The 18,254-nt window shown below is 41.6% G+C and overlaps 1 protein-coding gene across 1 annotated transcript; it reads right to left on the reverse strand.

Annotated features, from left to right (window-relative positions):
- Positions 1-467: 467 nt before the first annotated feature.
- On the reverse strand, positions 468-9,648 carry gtf3c4 (general transcription factor IIIC, polypeptide 4). The gene is made up of 5 exons (XM_037752114.1): positions 9,334-9,648; positions 4,358-6,094; positions 2,990-3,120; positions 2,488-2,576; positions 468-718 (listed from the first exon to the last, which is right to left on the reverse strand). Exons 1-5 carry the CDS (start codon positions 9,646-9,648, stop codon positions 654-656), a joined length of 2,337 nt encoding a protein of 778 aa, XP_037608042.1. The 3' UTR covers positions 468-653.
- Positions 9,649-18,254: the final 8,606 nt, after the last annotated feature.

Here is an 18,254-nt window from a genome sequence, read left to right on the forward strand (position 1 = left end):
GAAAATTGTTTTACAGTGCCAATTAAAGTAGGTATGTTTGAGTTTTTTCCAGAGTATGTATTATTCAGAGTGTATTATTTGTTGCGCTCAAAAAGAGAAGACAAAAAAAAAGCCCTCACTAAAATAGGACTAGCAGAGTAAGTTCCACTTACTTGCAATAAAAACTACACCAAAGGTTTGGAAATATAGTCAACATAAGGAAAATGAGGGAGCTTATTTATGGTGCCCTGAAGTCCTACTGAATAATAGAAACCTCCACATATAACCACATTTCAAATTTTGTTTCTTTGCACCCTTGTGCAAACACGGCGTCTGGCTGGGAATTTATTTTAGAAGGGAGAAAATAAAGAAATCTGTAAAGTTTGAGTCCAAAATGTTTTACCTCAGTGAAATATTAATTTAAAGCCACGGCAGGGGGAAACAGCTTCTCTGGAGGTTATACTTGTGAGGAAATAAGAGTTAGAACGTATAATCAAAGCCTTTTATTTTGCACTTTTAAAGATACCAATATAAAGTAATAAAAACATGAACAAAATACATGAAATGAAAAAAAATCGGAGCAGTGAGACGTCTGACAAAAGTGGACCCTGCGTCAGAGCGGGAAGCTCTGAAAGGTCGCAGGGCAGCCCTGAGGTTCCTCCCATCGTTCAGCTCTAGATCATCGGCGAGTCGCAGAGCGTGCAGGGTGCCTTCAGTATCTTCCTTATCCACTCCGGATCTGTGGGGAGAGAAAACAAGTGGCGTTTGCAACCAGGGTTTCTAAATATGAAATGATTCTAAAAGACACATCCGAAGCCATGACAAAACATTAATATAACGACCATCTGTGTTTGAAAAGTCAATACTTTTACTGATGGATGAAGCCAGAAATGTTGCGTGTCTGAAGAGAGTTTAATACAGTAAAAGCCAACAATAATTGCCACACGTGGTTTCAAAAAACAAATATAAAAGAAAATCTGTAAGATGTTGTGAGACGGGAGGATGATGTTGATTCTGACAGATGCCAGAACTGCACAGACCTGTCAGTCTGTAGCTCAGATAGGCTGGAATGACCAGAGGAGTTGCGCCTCAGGTGCTCAGGACCGATAAACACCTGGGATGCATGTAGCAGCCAGATAAAGCCAATCCTGCTTTTCTCTCCTAACTAACCACTGCAGGAACCACTTTGCTGGCCCTGCACCCATTTGTTTTTTTCTACTCATTGTGCCTTTATTTTAAAGTAATTCATGCTCATCTCCAAATTCAATAAATTGGACAAAATGACCACATAAATGATTGACAGATCAAATCAATCAGTATGGATCCACACAAGTGATCAGACAGCATGTTTACATGCACTTTAGTAACCTGGTTATTGTAGTGCAGACTTTGGCTGTGATTATTTAGAGCACAAGGATGCATCGCACTATGTGTAGTGTATTGATCTTTCCTGTCATCCTGCCAGATACTTTCCCTGTCTGAAGTCTTTGACGTGCACATGCTCGCATGTAAAAAAAAAAAAAAATGAAGCCAATTAGAAACCCGGTTGTACGTGGCAAAGAAATCGGCTTTCTCCTCCTGAAAAGTTGGTATAATGAGACAGATTTCTGAGAAATACATGAGAATCTCTCCTTTGTGCTTGTGCCGAAATGGCATAACTGAATTAGGGCTACGTACTTGTTTCAAGTGGATTTTACATTTTTGCTGTAAAATGAAACTTCTTGTAAAAATTGTTAAAGTTTGTATTATACTTTTCAACAGGGATAGTGCAGATTTTTTTGAAGTGGGGTTGTATGAGGTACTTATCCATAGTCAGTGTATTACCTACAGTATGGAGAAACAGACAGTAGTACCAGCACTGAAGCAAAGCAATGTACTGCTGTGGACGGGGCCGGCAGCAAAACGTATTTCAGCCACCTTAAAAAAAATCTATATCCATTTAAGTTTAGAATTTTTTTACCTCTTTACCTCGCTGTCAGAAAGCCCTGTTGTTCCGTTTTATCCATCTATGCTCTCTTCAAAGCCGCCAGACTCCACTGACAAACATTGTAATTTACCTCGGAAGTTGCTGGTCTACCGCTGCCTCGATCGGTTAGTCAGTTTGTGTTATTTTGTGACTTTGGTGAATCCAAAACCAAACTTGAAACTTTGAGACATTTGAGACAAGACTACATTTGTAAAACATGGGGGGAAAAAAGCCTCAATCCAAAAACTGAGACAACACTGAACTTTCTGACCAATGATTCAACTCTCGACAGCCTTGACCGTAAATCAGCCACACAAAGATACACAATAAAAACACAAAAAAACAACAGCTAATTTCTATCATTCTAATCATTCATGTTTGTTAGGCGTCAAGTTTTCGACCGACTCGGAATCCAAAATGTCAAGCGACGATCTGAGCGGCAGAGCGGGATGAAGGCCGACGTTGAAGGTGACAGGAGGAGATGGCTGATCGAGAGTGGGACTGTGAAATGGAGGTGGAGGGAGATGGAAAGTGGCGCTTACCCTCAGGCTCTGGCAGTCTGGAGATGGTATCCAGCAGGAGGCAACGTCTGAACGTCAGCGTCTGGCAGGCCTGGTATGACAACACACACCTGGAGGAGAGCGAGAGGGAGGCATTAGAGGGCTGGCTGGCAGGGACAGAGACATGCACATACACACACACACACACACACTAACAGACAGACACAAAAGTAGAGCAGGAACAGCACTGACGGGCACAGATTTCCCTCTCAGTGCCCACCAGAGGCACCACATTCTAGCTAGCGAGAAGGCAGGAGAAATGTTTGACAGACGATATTTATGAGATGATGAGAGTGGTGCGTGGGTAAATATCACAAGGTGGGAGGCTTGATTACTGCTCCGTGAAGATAAATAAACCGTCAAAGAAGGCATTTGGCATTAAGATTCAATTCATGTCCCGGCAGGCACGTTGAAGCTAAAGCTAATGAAAAAAAACAAAAAAAAACCCATCTTTAGTGGATTTGTGGGAGAGTGATTTCTATACCTGAGCCACATGTGGCCGTTTTTACAGATTGCTTGTTTGTGGTCCGAGAAGGGCAGAATCTCCTGACACAAGCTGCAGCGCTCCGAGAACGTCTGCTTGTGAATCTTTTTCTTGATGTGGCCAATCAGGACCTGAGAAGGACGATACACACACAGAGCAAGAGGGTCATAAGAGAAGGCAGTCAGACTTGTGTAACGGTAGCAGTAGTGAATGGAAGTTTAGTGCTTATCTCATTAAGGCTAAAACACTTTTATTTTGAGCTGATCTGAAACACTAATATCAGAGCTGATCTGCAGCAGCGACTGTTTAAAATCTCAAGATTGTTAATTTTACCCAAATGCACTGCACCTTCACCTGATTACATACACTATACATGTCATAAACATATTAATAAAAGACTAAAATCTTTTAAAAATGAAAAATCCAATAGCTTCCTAAATAGAAAAAAAACTTGTTCTGTAGTTTGTTACTTTGTCATTTTGTTAAAAAAACAAAAAAACGTAATTAAACCATTAAAGCGCGTCTATGTAACTTTGGCTGAACATCAGCCACTGTGGCAATTATAGGATACTAGTAAATGCTGAAACATGCTGTATGACAAAAGGTATGTGGACACTCTGGTTTGGCCTTTGTTCCAATTTAAAGGGGAACTACACCCATTTTTTTTTAATTCATACATGTTATTCCTTTGGTCTAAGACAGTCCAAGAAATATTAGTAAACATGAACAACTCTCTCCCAAATCCAAAAACTAGAGCAATAAAACTCAAACGTGTGATGTCATAGAGTATAAATTGTGTAACTGCTCCATAGACAATGACTAGGGAGAGATGTTCTAGAAGACAACAATCACAACTGACCACATTGTAATAGAATAAAGCTCAAAACAAACATTCAGTGGGTCCACAAAATCAGCCTCCAATTCATTGTCTATGGAGCAGCTCCAGACTTTATACCCTATTACATCACATTTTTTTAGTTTTAGCACTGTAGTTTTTGGATATCGGAGAGAGTTGTCCATGTTTACTAACGTTTTTTGGACTGTCTTAGACCATGGGAATAACATGTACGAATTTTGAAAATGGGCGTTGTTCCCCTTTAAAACATGTTCTAGTAGAACCCCAAAATACAGGTATGCACCTGAAGATAAACACAATAGGTCCTCTTTAAGGGAAATGTTTGACAACCACATGCAGTTGCAATATTCCAGTAGTCCACATACTTTTGGCCACGTACTCTCTCTAGCTTTCACTGAGATCATCAGCATTTACCTGACATGAAGTCACTCTGATCAGGGAAAACAAAAGATCACAACATTGGTGGTAAGAAGCTGAGGTGAATAATTATCAGGTGAGTCACTGAGTTTTACCTCTGACGCTCTGTCGTTAGAGTCTCTGGCGAGGTAGTCCACCAGGCCACAGGTGGGTATGCTGGTGTTCTGACCAATCCAGGTGTTGAGGTACACCACCCCCAGCACCTTCTTCATGTTTTCTCTCATCATGTGGCTCTCTACCGCATTGATCCAAGCCTGCACCTCCTCTATCTGCTCCTCCCGATTCTCCTCCTTCTCATGTTTTACCTCACTGGGCTCGCCTTCCTCTTGTGCACCATCTTCTGTGTCCTTTCCGTCCTCCTCTTCCTCGTCTCTCACGAACACCTTGTTCTCCTCGTGCGTGGGTTTCCAGCGGTTCTCCGTGGGAGGCAGCTGTAGTGACTGGTAAAGTATACGCACCAAGAAGAGCTTGAATCGCCACAAGTAGGGCGAGTCTACTTCCTGGATCTTTTGATCGAGCTCTTCCAGCAGCGACGCGGGGATGCTCTTGTTTTTCAAAATCTGCCACCTCACGAGATCGAGCAGGTCGGCCACTTTGTACAAGTTCTGCATGGGGGACTTGAGCAGCAGTGCCGCTGCCGTTTTTGGCGTTTTCAGGGTCACAAAGTGAACCTGGTAGGTCCTGTTGACTGGATGGTAGCCGCCAACCATACCTTGTGTGCTGGCAAGCGCAACATACGCTCCGTTGTGGCTCACCGCAATCCCGTGTATCCTCCTCCCAGTTAGGTTTTCAGGTCGCATCATATCCTCTTGTTTGAAAATCAAAGTGTTCTCCGTAAACGTCGGAGTCAGCTTTTTTATCCAGCCGTCTGCAGAACATGTGTACACTGCGACGCCATGTTGACTGATCGCTAGCGAGACCACAGGGAGCGAGTGCAGCCCCGCCACGTGAGAGTTGTGTACGTTAAGTCCGGCCGGCGAAATCATGAGCAAACACCAAAAGACGTAGCAGCCGCGCGACGCCACGATGAGGCTGCAACTGGATTTTTGGATCGGGTGGATCATCGGGACACATTTGAGGTTTTCGACGGCGATCTCGTCGCACTCCTTCCAGAGGATGACGGGGTGTCGGAGGGTGAAGTAGCCCTTCACTCCCGCCAGGCTAACCGGCATGATCTTGACGGGTCCTACTTCACTGCCGACGATCAGGCCGCTCATCCGCCGATCTGAGCTTACATACTCCCACCACGCCAGGTCGCTGGGTCTAGTCACACCCGACTCCACGATGTCATAAAACGAAACATCTGCAACGTTTAAAAAGGGCAACACAAACTTCCACAAAACAAGGTCGCCGTTTTCCATTAAGACGGCGAGGAGGACCATCTCCATGTCTTTGCACGTGTTGTCCGGCTGGACCTGTTTGGTCGTGTAAACGCTCGACCACTCCATTCTCAGAGGAGTCTGCATACGGAAGCGCCGCTGCAGCTCGTCGAAGTCCAGCAGGTCTGCCTGCGGGGGCTTGTTGTCTTTTTTGGAGTAGCCCCGCTCCTTTAGCCTCTCGCTGTACTTTTTGGTGAGGTCGATTAGCATGTTCCACTCGAGACGCTTGTGGCTGTTATGAATGGTGAGTCTGTGGTCGAGCGTCAGGCAAGCGAGCAGGCAGCGCCCGCTCGAGTCACAACCTAACGGAGACCAACTGGCATATCTTATTCCTCTGTGCACTCCTATCGACGGGTTCATCACTTTGTCGGCCAGAAAAACTTGCCTTACTGTGGGGTCCGGATGTGTAGCGAACTTCTCCATCGCTTGAGCCAGCTCCGCTGCTGGTCCCACCTTCAAAGTTAAAAACACAAATGAAAGATTAAAGGTCAGGTTTAAGAAAACATTTGCAAGTAATTTCAGCATACTTCCACACTACATATGAAACAATATTTGCAGCTCGATTGTTAAAGACTACATTTGATAATAATAATAATAATAATAAGGGGCAGTGCTAACAAACTCATGAAAAATCCTTTCACATTTTAAAACCATAAAACAATTTGAAACACAGTACTTCAAATTTCAAGTTTAGCTTATTTGTAGAGCACATTTTCATTACTTGAAAATCAATTTAACTACAGAGAAACCGCAAGGAATCTGCATGCAATTCTTCAGGTTTCAGGTCACCTGACATGGGAACACAGTATACATATGGATGGGTGATGCAGCAGTATGGAAAACATAAACACACACTGTAGCGTCCCTTAAGTCCAATTTATTGGCACATCCACAAGTGATGTTTCGAGCTCTTCTTCAGACTTGCAGTATCATCCCACTTGATAGAATGTGGCCTCTTTGCGTGCCATCATCCACTGCTCCCTGCTCAGTAGCCCTCCCATTTACAAGCAGTTAATCATATCTATAAATGACAGCAGGAAAGCAACTCTGCCTGTCTGCCACTGTGCCTAGTGGATTATAAAACTCAGCTCCATCCAGTATTTTATCTGCCAAGTGGATTTTTGGAGTGGAGACGAACCTATAAACAATCATGTTTACACACCAGAGCAGCTGCGCGGAGACAGATTTACCACAGCAAGATTGTTTTTCAGTTTCTCTTTTCATCAACATTTGTATTCCATCGCTTTAATTGTCTTTCGTTCAGTTTAGCAAATAATGAAAATACAGAAACATCCACCGCTGCCAAACTAATGGCACACAAGTGAATAGTAGCTTGGCTGGGTTTCTGAGGCATGTTTACACAGGTTGCTTAACAAGTAGACAAATGGTAGTAACGCTACTCCAATCCACTCACAGATGTCATTCTGTAATTACCTATATTCTTTGTTACTTATTAGCAGTGGTCGCACCTTAAAATGCATTGACACTTCACCATATTCTATCAGGTCATTTCAATGCATAATGTCCCTTTCTGGCTTAAACATCTGGCAGTCAGGCAAATAACACATCTGCATGCAGCTAGTCAAAAATGAAGGACATTACAGCTGACAATTGAGGCAGAAATGAACTTTTTACTTCTCTAGACAAGACACTTTTTTTCCAGGTTTCTCACCACTGGGAATTTGGTGCAAATACTATGAAAAAAAAAATCGTATAACTTTTACCTAAGTTAGTGCTAAACATTTACAAATTATGTTTTTGTGTCCCGAACACTCAAGACGTACGATCATGAGCTTCATATATTTAGCTGAAGATTAAAGTCCCCCCTCTGCTATTAAATGTGTTTCGCGTATTGTTACTTCACTAGGATGTTTGACCTTCACTGCATTGAATGATGCATGTGCAGAGTTTGACACTAGAAGGCTGTTTTCACATTCATCTGCTGTTTCGGAGTTTAACATCTGTATCCATCTTCAAGCGTTACTTTGTGACGTCACAACTGGTTTAGAAGCCAATCACGGTGCAGTATGCAACTTACACAAGTGTCAAGTGGAAATTTGAAGCCTCCAGTTTTAGGTAATTGAACTTTTATATGGAAAAACAATAAGTTGTGTCAACTTATAACAGAGTATTATAGAGTTGAAACAGGAAGATACAGAGGTGTAGTAGAAGACGAAAGACTGTAGCAATATTGCGAACTAAATAAGGGTGAGAAAGAAATCAATTTTATTTTATGTTGTCCTTTATATCATGATTTCCGACAAATATTGTTTAAAAAAGTTCCTGGTTTAGATTTGATCGGCATGGAGACTGGAGCCTTAAATTAATATCTTTTTGATAATGTTTTTGTATTTGCTGAATATTTTTCTAAAGCATGGGATAGGAAGAGAAAAGTAACATATGATAGATATATTCCTCAGACTCTTAGGGGGCTGTGTTTGTAAATTTGTTGTTTTGTGGGATATATCCTGAAGCGTTATTTGTGGGAGGTTCATGTTTACAATTATGTTTCGATGAAGTTTATGTTCATATGTATGTTTGGATGATGCTGGTGTGTTGTGCTGTTAGTTGATGGTGGGCTAACATGACGGAAGGTTTGATTTGTTGTCAGTTAAAGGGACTGTTTGTAAGAATCAGAAATGCTTGTTAACAGCGACACCTGTGGCCGTTAAGTCAACGAAAGTCAGCGTCGGGCTCGCGCTTCCTCGCTCTAAGTAGACGTGAACGAGCATCGCTCAAAACAGTGAGGCGATACACATCAGCTAAACCACAATATCACTCTATATTTCACCTGCTTGGCAGTAATGTTAGCTGACCAGACGAAGGTCTCTCCATGAATCAATGTTGATCCTAGTGTTGGCTTTTCCTGCCTCAGCCTTCCGACCGCGGCCAGAGGAAACAGGGAAGACACCGGAGTTTTGGTCGGACACGATAACGTTTCTCGCTGCGGAGCCCCGCCACTTCACAAGACAAGGAAAACCTCTGTTGGTCTGCAGGAGCTGCAGCATTTATTTCTGCACAAACGTCCACTGTACATTCACTAGATATTCTCAGAGCTAAACTAACTCTTCTGCAGTGTGTAGTGTGCGCGCGTGCACGTGAGGTGGAGCGAGCTGAGTGAAGGCAAGCAGGCAGCGGAGCAGAGTACAGCAGAGACTCCGGCCCTGGAGACCAAAGCTACGGTCTCCCCCGCGTCATCCGACCGCGGCCAACACTGTTTAACAGACGGGCTTCACTACATAGAACTATGCGGTTTTGGTGCTTCCGTGTAGTTTGTGTTGGAGTCTTACGCGAGCGCGCATGGGACACCGACCCGGGTGATTTATACATGTAAGAAGTTACAAACGCTTTACTCGCTTTACTGCAGATGCCTGTGGATTATTGTTAATCTTGGCTGACATATGATTATGTGATATTAAGGATTGTTAGGCCAGTTCATGAAGATGAGCAGCAGGGGCTAAAATGGGAAAATTGGTAGCACTCCCCTTTAACTGATTCAATCCCTGCAAGCTGAAGAGGGAGGGACATGCAGCAGTCTGCTGCAGCTGTTGTTGTTGTTGTTGTTATCTCAATGTTTACTAGGTAAAAGTCTATCAAAGGTCGCACTTGCTAAGCTAAAGCTGCAGAGCTCTTCCTCTCTTCTTGGTTCCTTTATTGTGGAGCAAACAGGGCGAACATTGGTGCATATTTACCCGCAGTTTTAACGCTTCAGTGGGGACTGGGATGGAGGTCCTGTGCAGCGTCAGCTCCTGTTTGTTGCTGTGGACGTCGCACACCAGCTCCATCACCGACATGGAGCTGGTGGTGCACACAGCCAGGCGGTGATCCTGCGACCAGCAGAGCGGCTGCAGCCCGCTGACCGGGGCCATGAGCGGCACGACGGGCTCCCGCTTAACCGGCACATCCTCCGAGGTGAAGAGCAGGTCGTCCTCGGCCTCTGGCTCGGTCTTTATGACTACGTTTAAGGGCAGTGAAGGAGCCGAATCTGACGGACTGGCAGCCGCCATGTTTTGTTTTAATGTGGAAGTGACGTCGGCAGAGAGCGGGAGGAGAGGAAGGAGGGACTTCCTCCGCAGAGTTAAATAGTGCACTGATGTCAACACAATGCAGTTCACCTCTGACAGGTCAAAGAGTCATAAATAGATAGGAATACATTTATATTTATGTTTGTATACATCCTCCTAGATGACCTTACAGTTAATCAACACTAAAACTGTTTCAACAACATTTAGTGTTACTTTATATAAGATAAGATAAGATGAACCTTTATTAATCCCCGGGGGGAAATTCAGGCGTCAAAGCAGCAAAGCGCAGATACAGAGGTACAGGTGTACAAAAAGATTATAAAACAATAAATAGAAATACAGAATATACATAGTGAATGGACATAGTGCATGGACATAGTGAATGGACATAGTGAATGGACATAGTGCATGGACATAGTGAATGGACATAGTGAATGGACATAGTGCATGGACATAGTGCATGGACATAGTGAATGGACATAGTGAATGGACATAGTGCATGGACATAGTGAATGGACATAGTGAATGGACATAGTGCATGGACATAGTGCATGGACATAGTGAATGGACATAGTGAATGGACATAGTGCATGGACATAGTGCATGGACATAGTGAATGGACATAGTGAATGGACATAGTGAATGGACATAGTGAATGAACATAGTGAATGGACATAGTGAATGGACATAGTGAATGGACATAGTGAATGGACATAGTGCATGGACATAGTGAATGAACATAGTGAATGGACATAGTGAATGAACATAGTGAATGGACATAGTGAATGGACATAGTGAAAGAACATAGTGCATGGACATAGTGCATGGACATAGTACATGGACATAGTGCATGGACATAGTGAAAGAACATAGTGCATGGACATAGTGAAAGAACATAGTGCATGGACATAGTGCATGGACATAGTGCATGGACATAGTGAATGAACATAGTGAAAGAACATAGTGCATGGACATAGTGAAAGAACATAGTGCATGGACATAGTGAAAGAACATAGTGCATGGACATAGTGAAAGAACATAGTGCATGGACATAGTGAAAGAACATAGTGAATGGACATAGTGAAAGAACATAGTGCATGGACATAGTGAATGAACATAGTGCATGGACATAGTGCATGGACATAGTGAATGAACATAGTGCATGGACATAGTGAATGAACATAGTGCATGGACATAGTGAAAGAACATAGTGCATGGACATAGTGAAAGAACATAGTGCATGGACATAGTGAAAGAACATAGTGCATGGACATAGTGAAAGAACATAGTGAATGGACATAGTGAAAGAACATAGTGCATGGACATAGTGAATGAACATAGTGCATGGACATAGTGCATGGACATAGTGAATGAACATAGTGCATGGACATAGTGAATGAACATAGTGCATGGACATAGTGCATGAACATAGTGCATGGACATAGTGAATGGACAGTGAAAGAACATAGTGTATGGACATAGTGCATGGACATAGTGCATGGACATAGTGAAAGAACATAGTGCATGGACATAGTGAAAGAACATAGTGAATGGACATAGTGAATGGACATAGTGAATGGGCATAGTGAATGGACATAGTGAATGGACATAGTGCATGGACATAGTGCATGGACATAGTGAAAGAACATAGTGCATGGACATAGTGAATGGACATAGTGTATGGACATAGTGCATGGACATAGTGCATGGACATAGTGAAAGAACATAGTGCATGGACATAGTGAAAGAACATAGTGAATGGACATAGTGAATGGACATAGTGAATGGACATAGTGAAAGAACATAGTGCATGAACATAGTGCATGAACATAGTGAAAGAACATAGTGCATGGACATAGCGTGTACCGTCCGTCAATAAAGAAAATGTAGTGTACAATGATGGGTGTAATATGTATGTATATATATGTTATGTATATATGTATATGTAATATATGTCTATAAAATGGTATATGGGATGTAGTATAAAGTAAGTTTAAAGTTTAAAGTGCACCAGTGGTTAGGAGAGGTGGTTGCAGGTAGTGCAGATAGATGCAGATAGTCCAGATAGTGCAGTTTTCATGTGGGGGTCATCCTTGGTTGTGGAGCCTGATGGCTACCAGCAAGAAGGACTGACCCAGACACTTTGTGTTGTGCCGAGGGGGGATGAGTCTAAGACCTGTCGGTGCTCCTCATCATGACTAGCTCATCATGGAGGCTAATAATAAATATATATATATTATTTATTGCATTATTTATTGACTTTTATCAATACTATACTATTATCTACCCCTGAACATGTCCTCCACCTCTACCCCTCTAAAAAAATGAGTTTGGAATGGCAAGGGGTTAAGCTATGTGTTGTTACGAAGCTATGTGTTGTTATTTGTTGCTACTGTATGTGTTGTTATTTGTTTTTATTTAAGCTATATGTGTTTTTATGCGTTGTTATGAAGCACTGTAGGGCCCTGTGATTTCGAAGATGAGGAAAACAAGGACAGAATCGCAGAATTTGATAATAAAAATGGAATCAATTGTAAACTGCGGAATATTGTGGCCAAATTTGCAGCACCCCGATATCTATATCTTTTCATAACATACCTATATCTGTGCCAAATGTGTTGCTTTTATTGCAAAATGCACAATTAATATTATTATGAATATTTCAGCTTAGCCGCCCCACATTACAGTATATCAAGATAGCAAACATTTAATAGGCTCAACCTTTATATTGAGCAACAAACAAGAAACATGCTGCCTGAGAGCAGAAGTTCAGCTCATTTCCATGTGAGGAGCAGATAAACATGTGTTGGATAACTGCTTCTTCTGTTTCATAAGTAAAGAGATGATAATGTGTAAATATGAAAGAGGTGTATCATTTATATTATACAAGGCGACTGTTGCAGTTTTTTGGCCTTTAATCCTCTGTAGCTATATATATATTATATATAAACTAGCACTGGATCAAACACGGAAAATACCATCCATGATCTCTGAAATGTCGTCCTTTGAACTCTCCTCTTCACTTGAGTGCCAATCAATCTGCCATTTCCCCCCCCCACCCCTCCTCCCCCGACAGGCTGTCAGCATGAATCTAAAGTAATCACAATCAATAACCCTGCTCAGATATGTTAATGAGTGTTGTAATTACCCATATGCACTATGTATATCACCAATTTATATATTTTACATTTTGTATACTCTATTTTTGTCTTTGTCTCTTTCTTCACTTGCAATTTTTGTGAGCCACAAACTGTCGTAAGAGGAGAATAAAAACATGGAAAAGGCCAATAAATTATTTCCATTGGCGTGCTATGACAATTAAGTTTAACCGAATTAAAGGAACAGTGTATAACATTTCAGGAGATCTATTACTAGGTTTTTATTATTATTATTATTATCATTATTCATTATTGTTGGCATGTTTATCTTAAAAAAAAACAACAGTTTTATTACATTTATAATGAAACCTAAACATGTCTTTGTTTTAGGTAGAATAGCGATTGTGTTTTGACTTTGGCAAAGCCATAATGCCTTGGAACAAAACAGCACATGCAGCCTTGGGCAGTGTGTCAGCACTTGCACATCCTTGTTTTAATTAGATTAGATTAGATGAAACTTTAATGTGTTCCATGGGGAAATTTTGCAATCCATGTGACACATTCACTCAACGAGATTAGGTCTACGTTGAAACAGCACTGGCGCTCGATAATGACATATTCACCAGTCTGAGAGAAAAGAAGAATGAGCCCCATCCTTGACAGGCTCGACATCAGTCATTTCATCTGTCCGAGTGCAGTCACTCGTCAGCGAGATAGACCATTAATTGTCATATTTCATCCTCAATTAATAAAACTATGAAAACTGTCCCCTCCGCGGTTGATGGCTGGTGATATATATCAGCATGCTTAATGCGCTGAGTCGCAGGACGCTCCTGGACCGGTCAAAGGTCAAACTGCTGCAGTCGGATGCAGAGCTGGAGATTCCCAGGCAGACAGTGATTTGTTACCGCCCTCGCATGAAAGCTCCTCTCGCAGTAGCTGCCTGACTCCCAGCAAGATGACAGCGGGATTTCACCAGGCAGAGTTATTTGTCACAAAACAAATTGTTACAAATCTGTGAGACAAATATAGAATAGCGCGCCCACCATGTTTTAATCTCCCATTTTTCTGTCTTTTGTTTCGATAATCGAAATGAATAAATGAACGGGGACCATGGTATGTTTCATTCTTAATGAAGCGTGTAGTGAATGAATATTTCACACACCTGCTGTGTGTCTTTGGTGGGTTTTGACTGGGGACCCAATCCCAGCCCGGGATGTATGAATGTTGGATTAAACATTCATCAAATGCTGTCACAAAAACTTTATCCTCTCCTGTCAACCCACACATGAAGACGGAAACAGGCCTCTGCGCAAGCCACAGTAGCCCAGCCATGATTTGAACCTCACCCTTTGGTTGACTTATTGTGTAGTAGTGGAATTATTTAGGCTGCACTGGAGTCATGTCTAAAGGCATATAGGTTATGTAGTGTGGGTTTATGGATACGGATGGGGTCGGCTCAGGTCAATCCCCTGCATCTCTAATATCCACCTGCTGTCTTGTTATTGCCTGCAGGTTCCTCCTCAGCCTTTCAACCCTCAGTAGACCACATCCTCTGCTGTTTGCTCGCTCCGAGTGTCACTAGAGCTGCTTACATGTATCTTACGAGGAAGCCCGCAGGGACGTTTTGATGCATGGTTCATCATACATGTTTTAATCATTCAGTCTCTCAGACACCTCCCAGGAGGGGGCTGCTGCAGCACATTACCGAGTACACACAATTAGTGATATAATCATGATGATGATAATGAAATGTATTTAGAGCATATCAGCGTGGTTCACTCTGTTCGGGGAGACATTAGCAGGACTGCAGCCCTGGAAAAAGCCTCGGCGCTCGGGCTCCTGGCGCTCGCTCCCCCTCTGGAGACCGGCAGAGCCCGGCAGGTTGCCACGTCAGAGATTAGCAGTCATAGCAGTCGACTTGGCGCTCCTTCTGCGCTGTCAACTGCGAAAGCCTCACCTGACAGGTGTTGCTCTCAATCAGTGCTCCTCTGCCCCCCCGATCCTTCCCCCATGCTGTCCTTGGAGTGGGAAGCCTCCCCTCCCCCTTTACATATCCTGACAGCCTCTAACAGGCGATGCTCTGAGATGTACTGGTGCTTCATACACCAGAAAAGAAACCCCCCTCTCAATGAGAGACTATTGATATCACATCAGCGATATCAGCAGGAAACACAGTGCTGGTCTTTTATTTAGCTCCCCTCAGGGATGTTCAGTCACCTGTAAAAGGTCAAGGTGATAGTATGTCAGGATCAGAGGGAGGGCTTCAGTGCAGGAATAATGGTACTTGCTGGGAACTGTTTTAACAGACTGTATACCAGAATGAAACCAACGATCACTGGTTAAAAATAACACCAGAGGGCCAAGGGTCATTCTGAATTGATATTGATTGAAGTTTCTGACACCTCTGTCATCTACCTCCTGCCTACAGTAGTGAAGGAGAATAAGCATATGCACTTTTACAGTATTTAGCAAAAAGAAAATCAAACCGCCCTTTGATTACTTTATGAATAGAGGCAAATGACCACTTCACATTATCTCCTGTTACTCAGCTTACAGTATCAACGGGCAAAATGTAAAATCAGCACGGATGACATAAATTGTTTTAGACCAGAAGAAGAAAGTCACATGTAAAAGCCCACACGTGAGAACATATAGTAAATCTTGGTTGTCATAAGTGAACATGTGAAATGAAAGACATGAAAAAACACCTTACCGTGAAACTACTTACTACCAAAGACAGACAGCGTGTTCTGCGGATAACGCAGAGTAATGATGGCAGCTGTTTCTGGAAAGACACGTTGCTTTTGATTTTATAAAAATGTAAGTTTTCTTTGATACTTACAAGCTACTTGCTAACTACTCATTTGGTATCAATTCCTTTAAAAAAAATATTAGTAATAAAATTATATGAATACAAAACATGGATGAATGCATCACTTCCGAACATTTTCAGTACTTTTTTCATAATGTTTGTGCCAAAACAGCCGAGACTATTGAAACCTATGTGACATCATAGCACGCAGTGGGGCTTAGTCGCAAATTCCATGCACAATCGCACACTTCCGCATCAAACGTGAGAGAATGGTAGAAAGGAGTGTGGTGTGGCTCCTTTAACCTGTACATGTAAATAAAAATACAGCAGGATGCACTATTTGTGACAAGAAAGTGCCACACAGCTGCAACACAAGTAACCTCTTTAAACATTTAAAAATATAATAATTATTATTATTATTTATTTGGACTATTTTATTATTATTTAATCATAGTATTTCTGTAAAATACTGGAATATTATTTTACACTTATTAGCACAAATATTTTATATTTAATAGTACTCATATTTGCAATACATTTGTTATTAATGGCTGGTATGTGTCATGATCTGCCTTTAAGTGTAAGGGCAATTTTTAATTATTCTAAAAATGACCAATATTTTGAAAAATCACATATCTATTTAAGAAATGATCAGTATCGTTATCAGTTTATTGGTATATTGTAACAAAAAGTATCGGTATATCATATCATTAAAAAAAAAAGTTTGGTACCACCCATCCCTAACTTGCTAGTGTCTCATGATATTGTCTACTAGCTGTTGAATAAATCCAACGCACCCTTTGCAATAAGCTATAGCTTAATTGCTGCTTGTGCTAACATGTATATTGAGTGGATGTTGGCTTTGTTCAGTCGCTGTTAATATCTTGAGGATCTCTTGGTGTTTGCTGGTGCTAATTTCTGCTCCTGATAGCCTTTTTTTCAAGGAAGACTTTTTGACATGTCACAGTAGGAAAAACACAGGTGTGTAAATAATACAAATGAATGATGGGCTGCATTCCATTTAGCTGCTGGCTCACTGTCACCCTCCTTAATCATTGTTATTAGTAACACCTGGGCTTTTCCTGCTGTGACAGTTAACATGTCTGGCCTATATTCTGCTTAAACCTGTGTGCTGTGTGTGTATTGATTATAAATTGTTTTCTTGTGGTTGTTTGGCATTGTGGATTATGACGCTTACTGTTGATTTGTATTGACATTAATACTCAAATTTCAGTGTCGTTTGTGTTATTATGAGCTAAATTTGTTTTGCTACTTGTTGGCTCACTATAACTTCTGGTTTCTAGTTCTTGTGTAATTGTAGGAATGTGAACATCATTTCACATGCAATATTCAACTAATTGAGTTCCTGTAATACTGGCTTATAGTGGGAAACTTAAGACTACATTTCATAAGAGGAGACTGACCTTGCACTGTATATTTCGTGCAATGTTTGGAGGTGTTTTGTTGGAAAAAGACCACAAAGTGGTCGGTGCTGCTGGGTCACACTGTAGCAGATTTCACATAATAACTGGCGTTGAATGCAGTTTTGGAAAGAATATTGTTGTGACTCTCTTCAAACACTGCAGCAAACACTTGCTTCGTCCTTTTGTTGGTTCCGCTCACATACCATTTTTACAAGCTGCTACCCACCATATAACTGTGGACAAGCTCGTTTTATTGGACTCCACAGAGGAAGCCTAGTGAGTTTAACATGGCATTTCCCATTGGAGCTTTGTTACGTTTGCCATGTTAATAAATGACTTAAATAGCTGGATCGGATATGGGGCCGATCTATTCAAGTTTTGACTAATTTGTTGCTGCATTAAAAAGGGTTACACTTGAATTGTAATTAACGTAAAGAATTCCTGTTCATTTTGAAGATTTTTTTACAAAGTTTCTGGTGTAGGATTTATTATTTTAATAATAAATAACAATTTAGTAAATTTATATCTATGTATTTATTTGTTACATTTAGTTTTACAAAGTTAGGAAAGCAAAGTGTCAGTCAAGCCTAATGTTGCCTTACACATAAAAGAATGATCCCAGTCACTTCCACATAGCGAGGTATACATCTTATTAATTATAGGCTGGTATCTGATCGATACTCGGTATCGTTACCGGGGCTGAAAAAGTTGGATCGCTGCATCCCTACATTAAAAAAAAAGTTTCTGTATAACTAAGTTTAAAACCAGCTGTTTCTCCATAAAAACATATCTCATGGAAAATGATGAGCACTGGCCAAGCAGTAAATCACCTGTGGTCATTTTGCATGATAATATTTATCCTCAGGACTCTCATGTATAAGAAGTAACTTTCTAGAACTGCTGAATCAATGGACTATTTGTTTAGTTTACAAAATCCTGCCCCTACCTATTAGCTAGAGGGTATGTTTACACGAGGCCAGGCCCTAACCTGTAGGTTATTAAGTGAAACATGCAAACTGATTGGGTGGAACTCGGGAGGAAAAGCAGCCTTTCTATTTATTCCCAGCGATAATGGCTGAATTATTCATCCTGTGTGATGATTAATTAAAAAAGGCCCCAGGTCCTGTGGCAGGTACAGGCTGCCGAGGCACACACTGACATTCCCATGTGATGTGCTGGATGTCTCTGCCCTCCTCCTGCTTTCCTCTGCACGTCTTTAGGGAGAGTGCCCTCACACGCGTTACATGCCTG

Source organism: Sebastes umbrosus, chromosome 19 (genome assembly GCF_015220745.1).
Source record: "Sebastes umbrosus isolate fSebUmb1 chromosome 19, fSebUmb1.pri, whole genome shotgun sequence".
In the NCBI taxonomy this organism is placed as follows: Eukaryota; Metazoa; Chordata; class Actinopteri; order Perciformes; family Sebastidae; genus Sebastes; species Sebastes umbrosus.

Excerpts from the sequence above, each read along its gene's own strand:
- gtf3c4 (XM_037752114.1), bottom strand. The coding sequence starts at position 9,648 with ATGGCGGCTGCCAGTCCGTCAGATTCGGCTCCTTCACTGCCCTTAAAC. Across the intron at positions 2,577-2,989 it reads AACGGCCACATGTGGCTCAG|GTGTGTGTTGTCATACCAGG; the intron begins GTATAGAAATCA and ends GCTCTCCTCCAG. Across the intron at positions 719-2,487 it reads CAGACTGCCAGAGCCTGAGG|ATCCGGAGTGGATAAGGAAG; the intron begins GTAAGCGCCACT and ends CTCTCCCCACAG.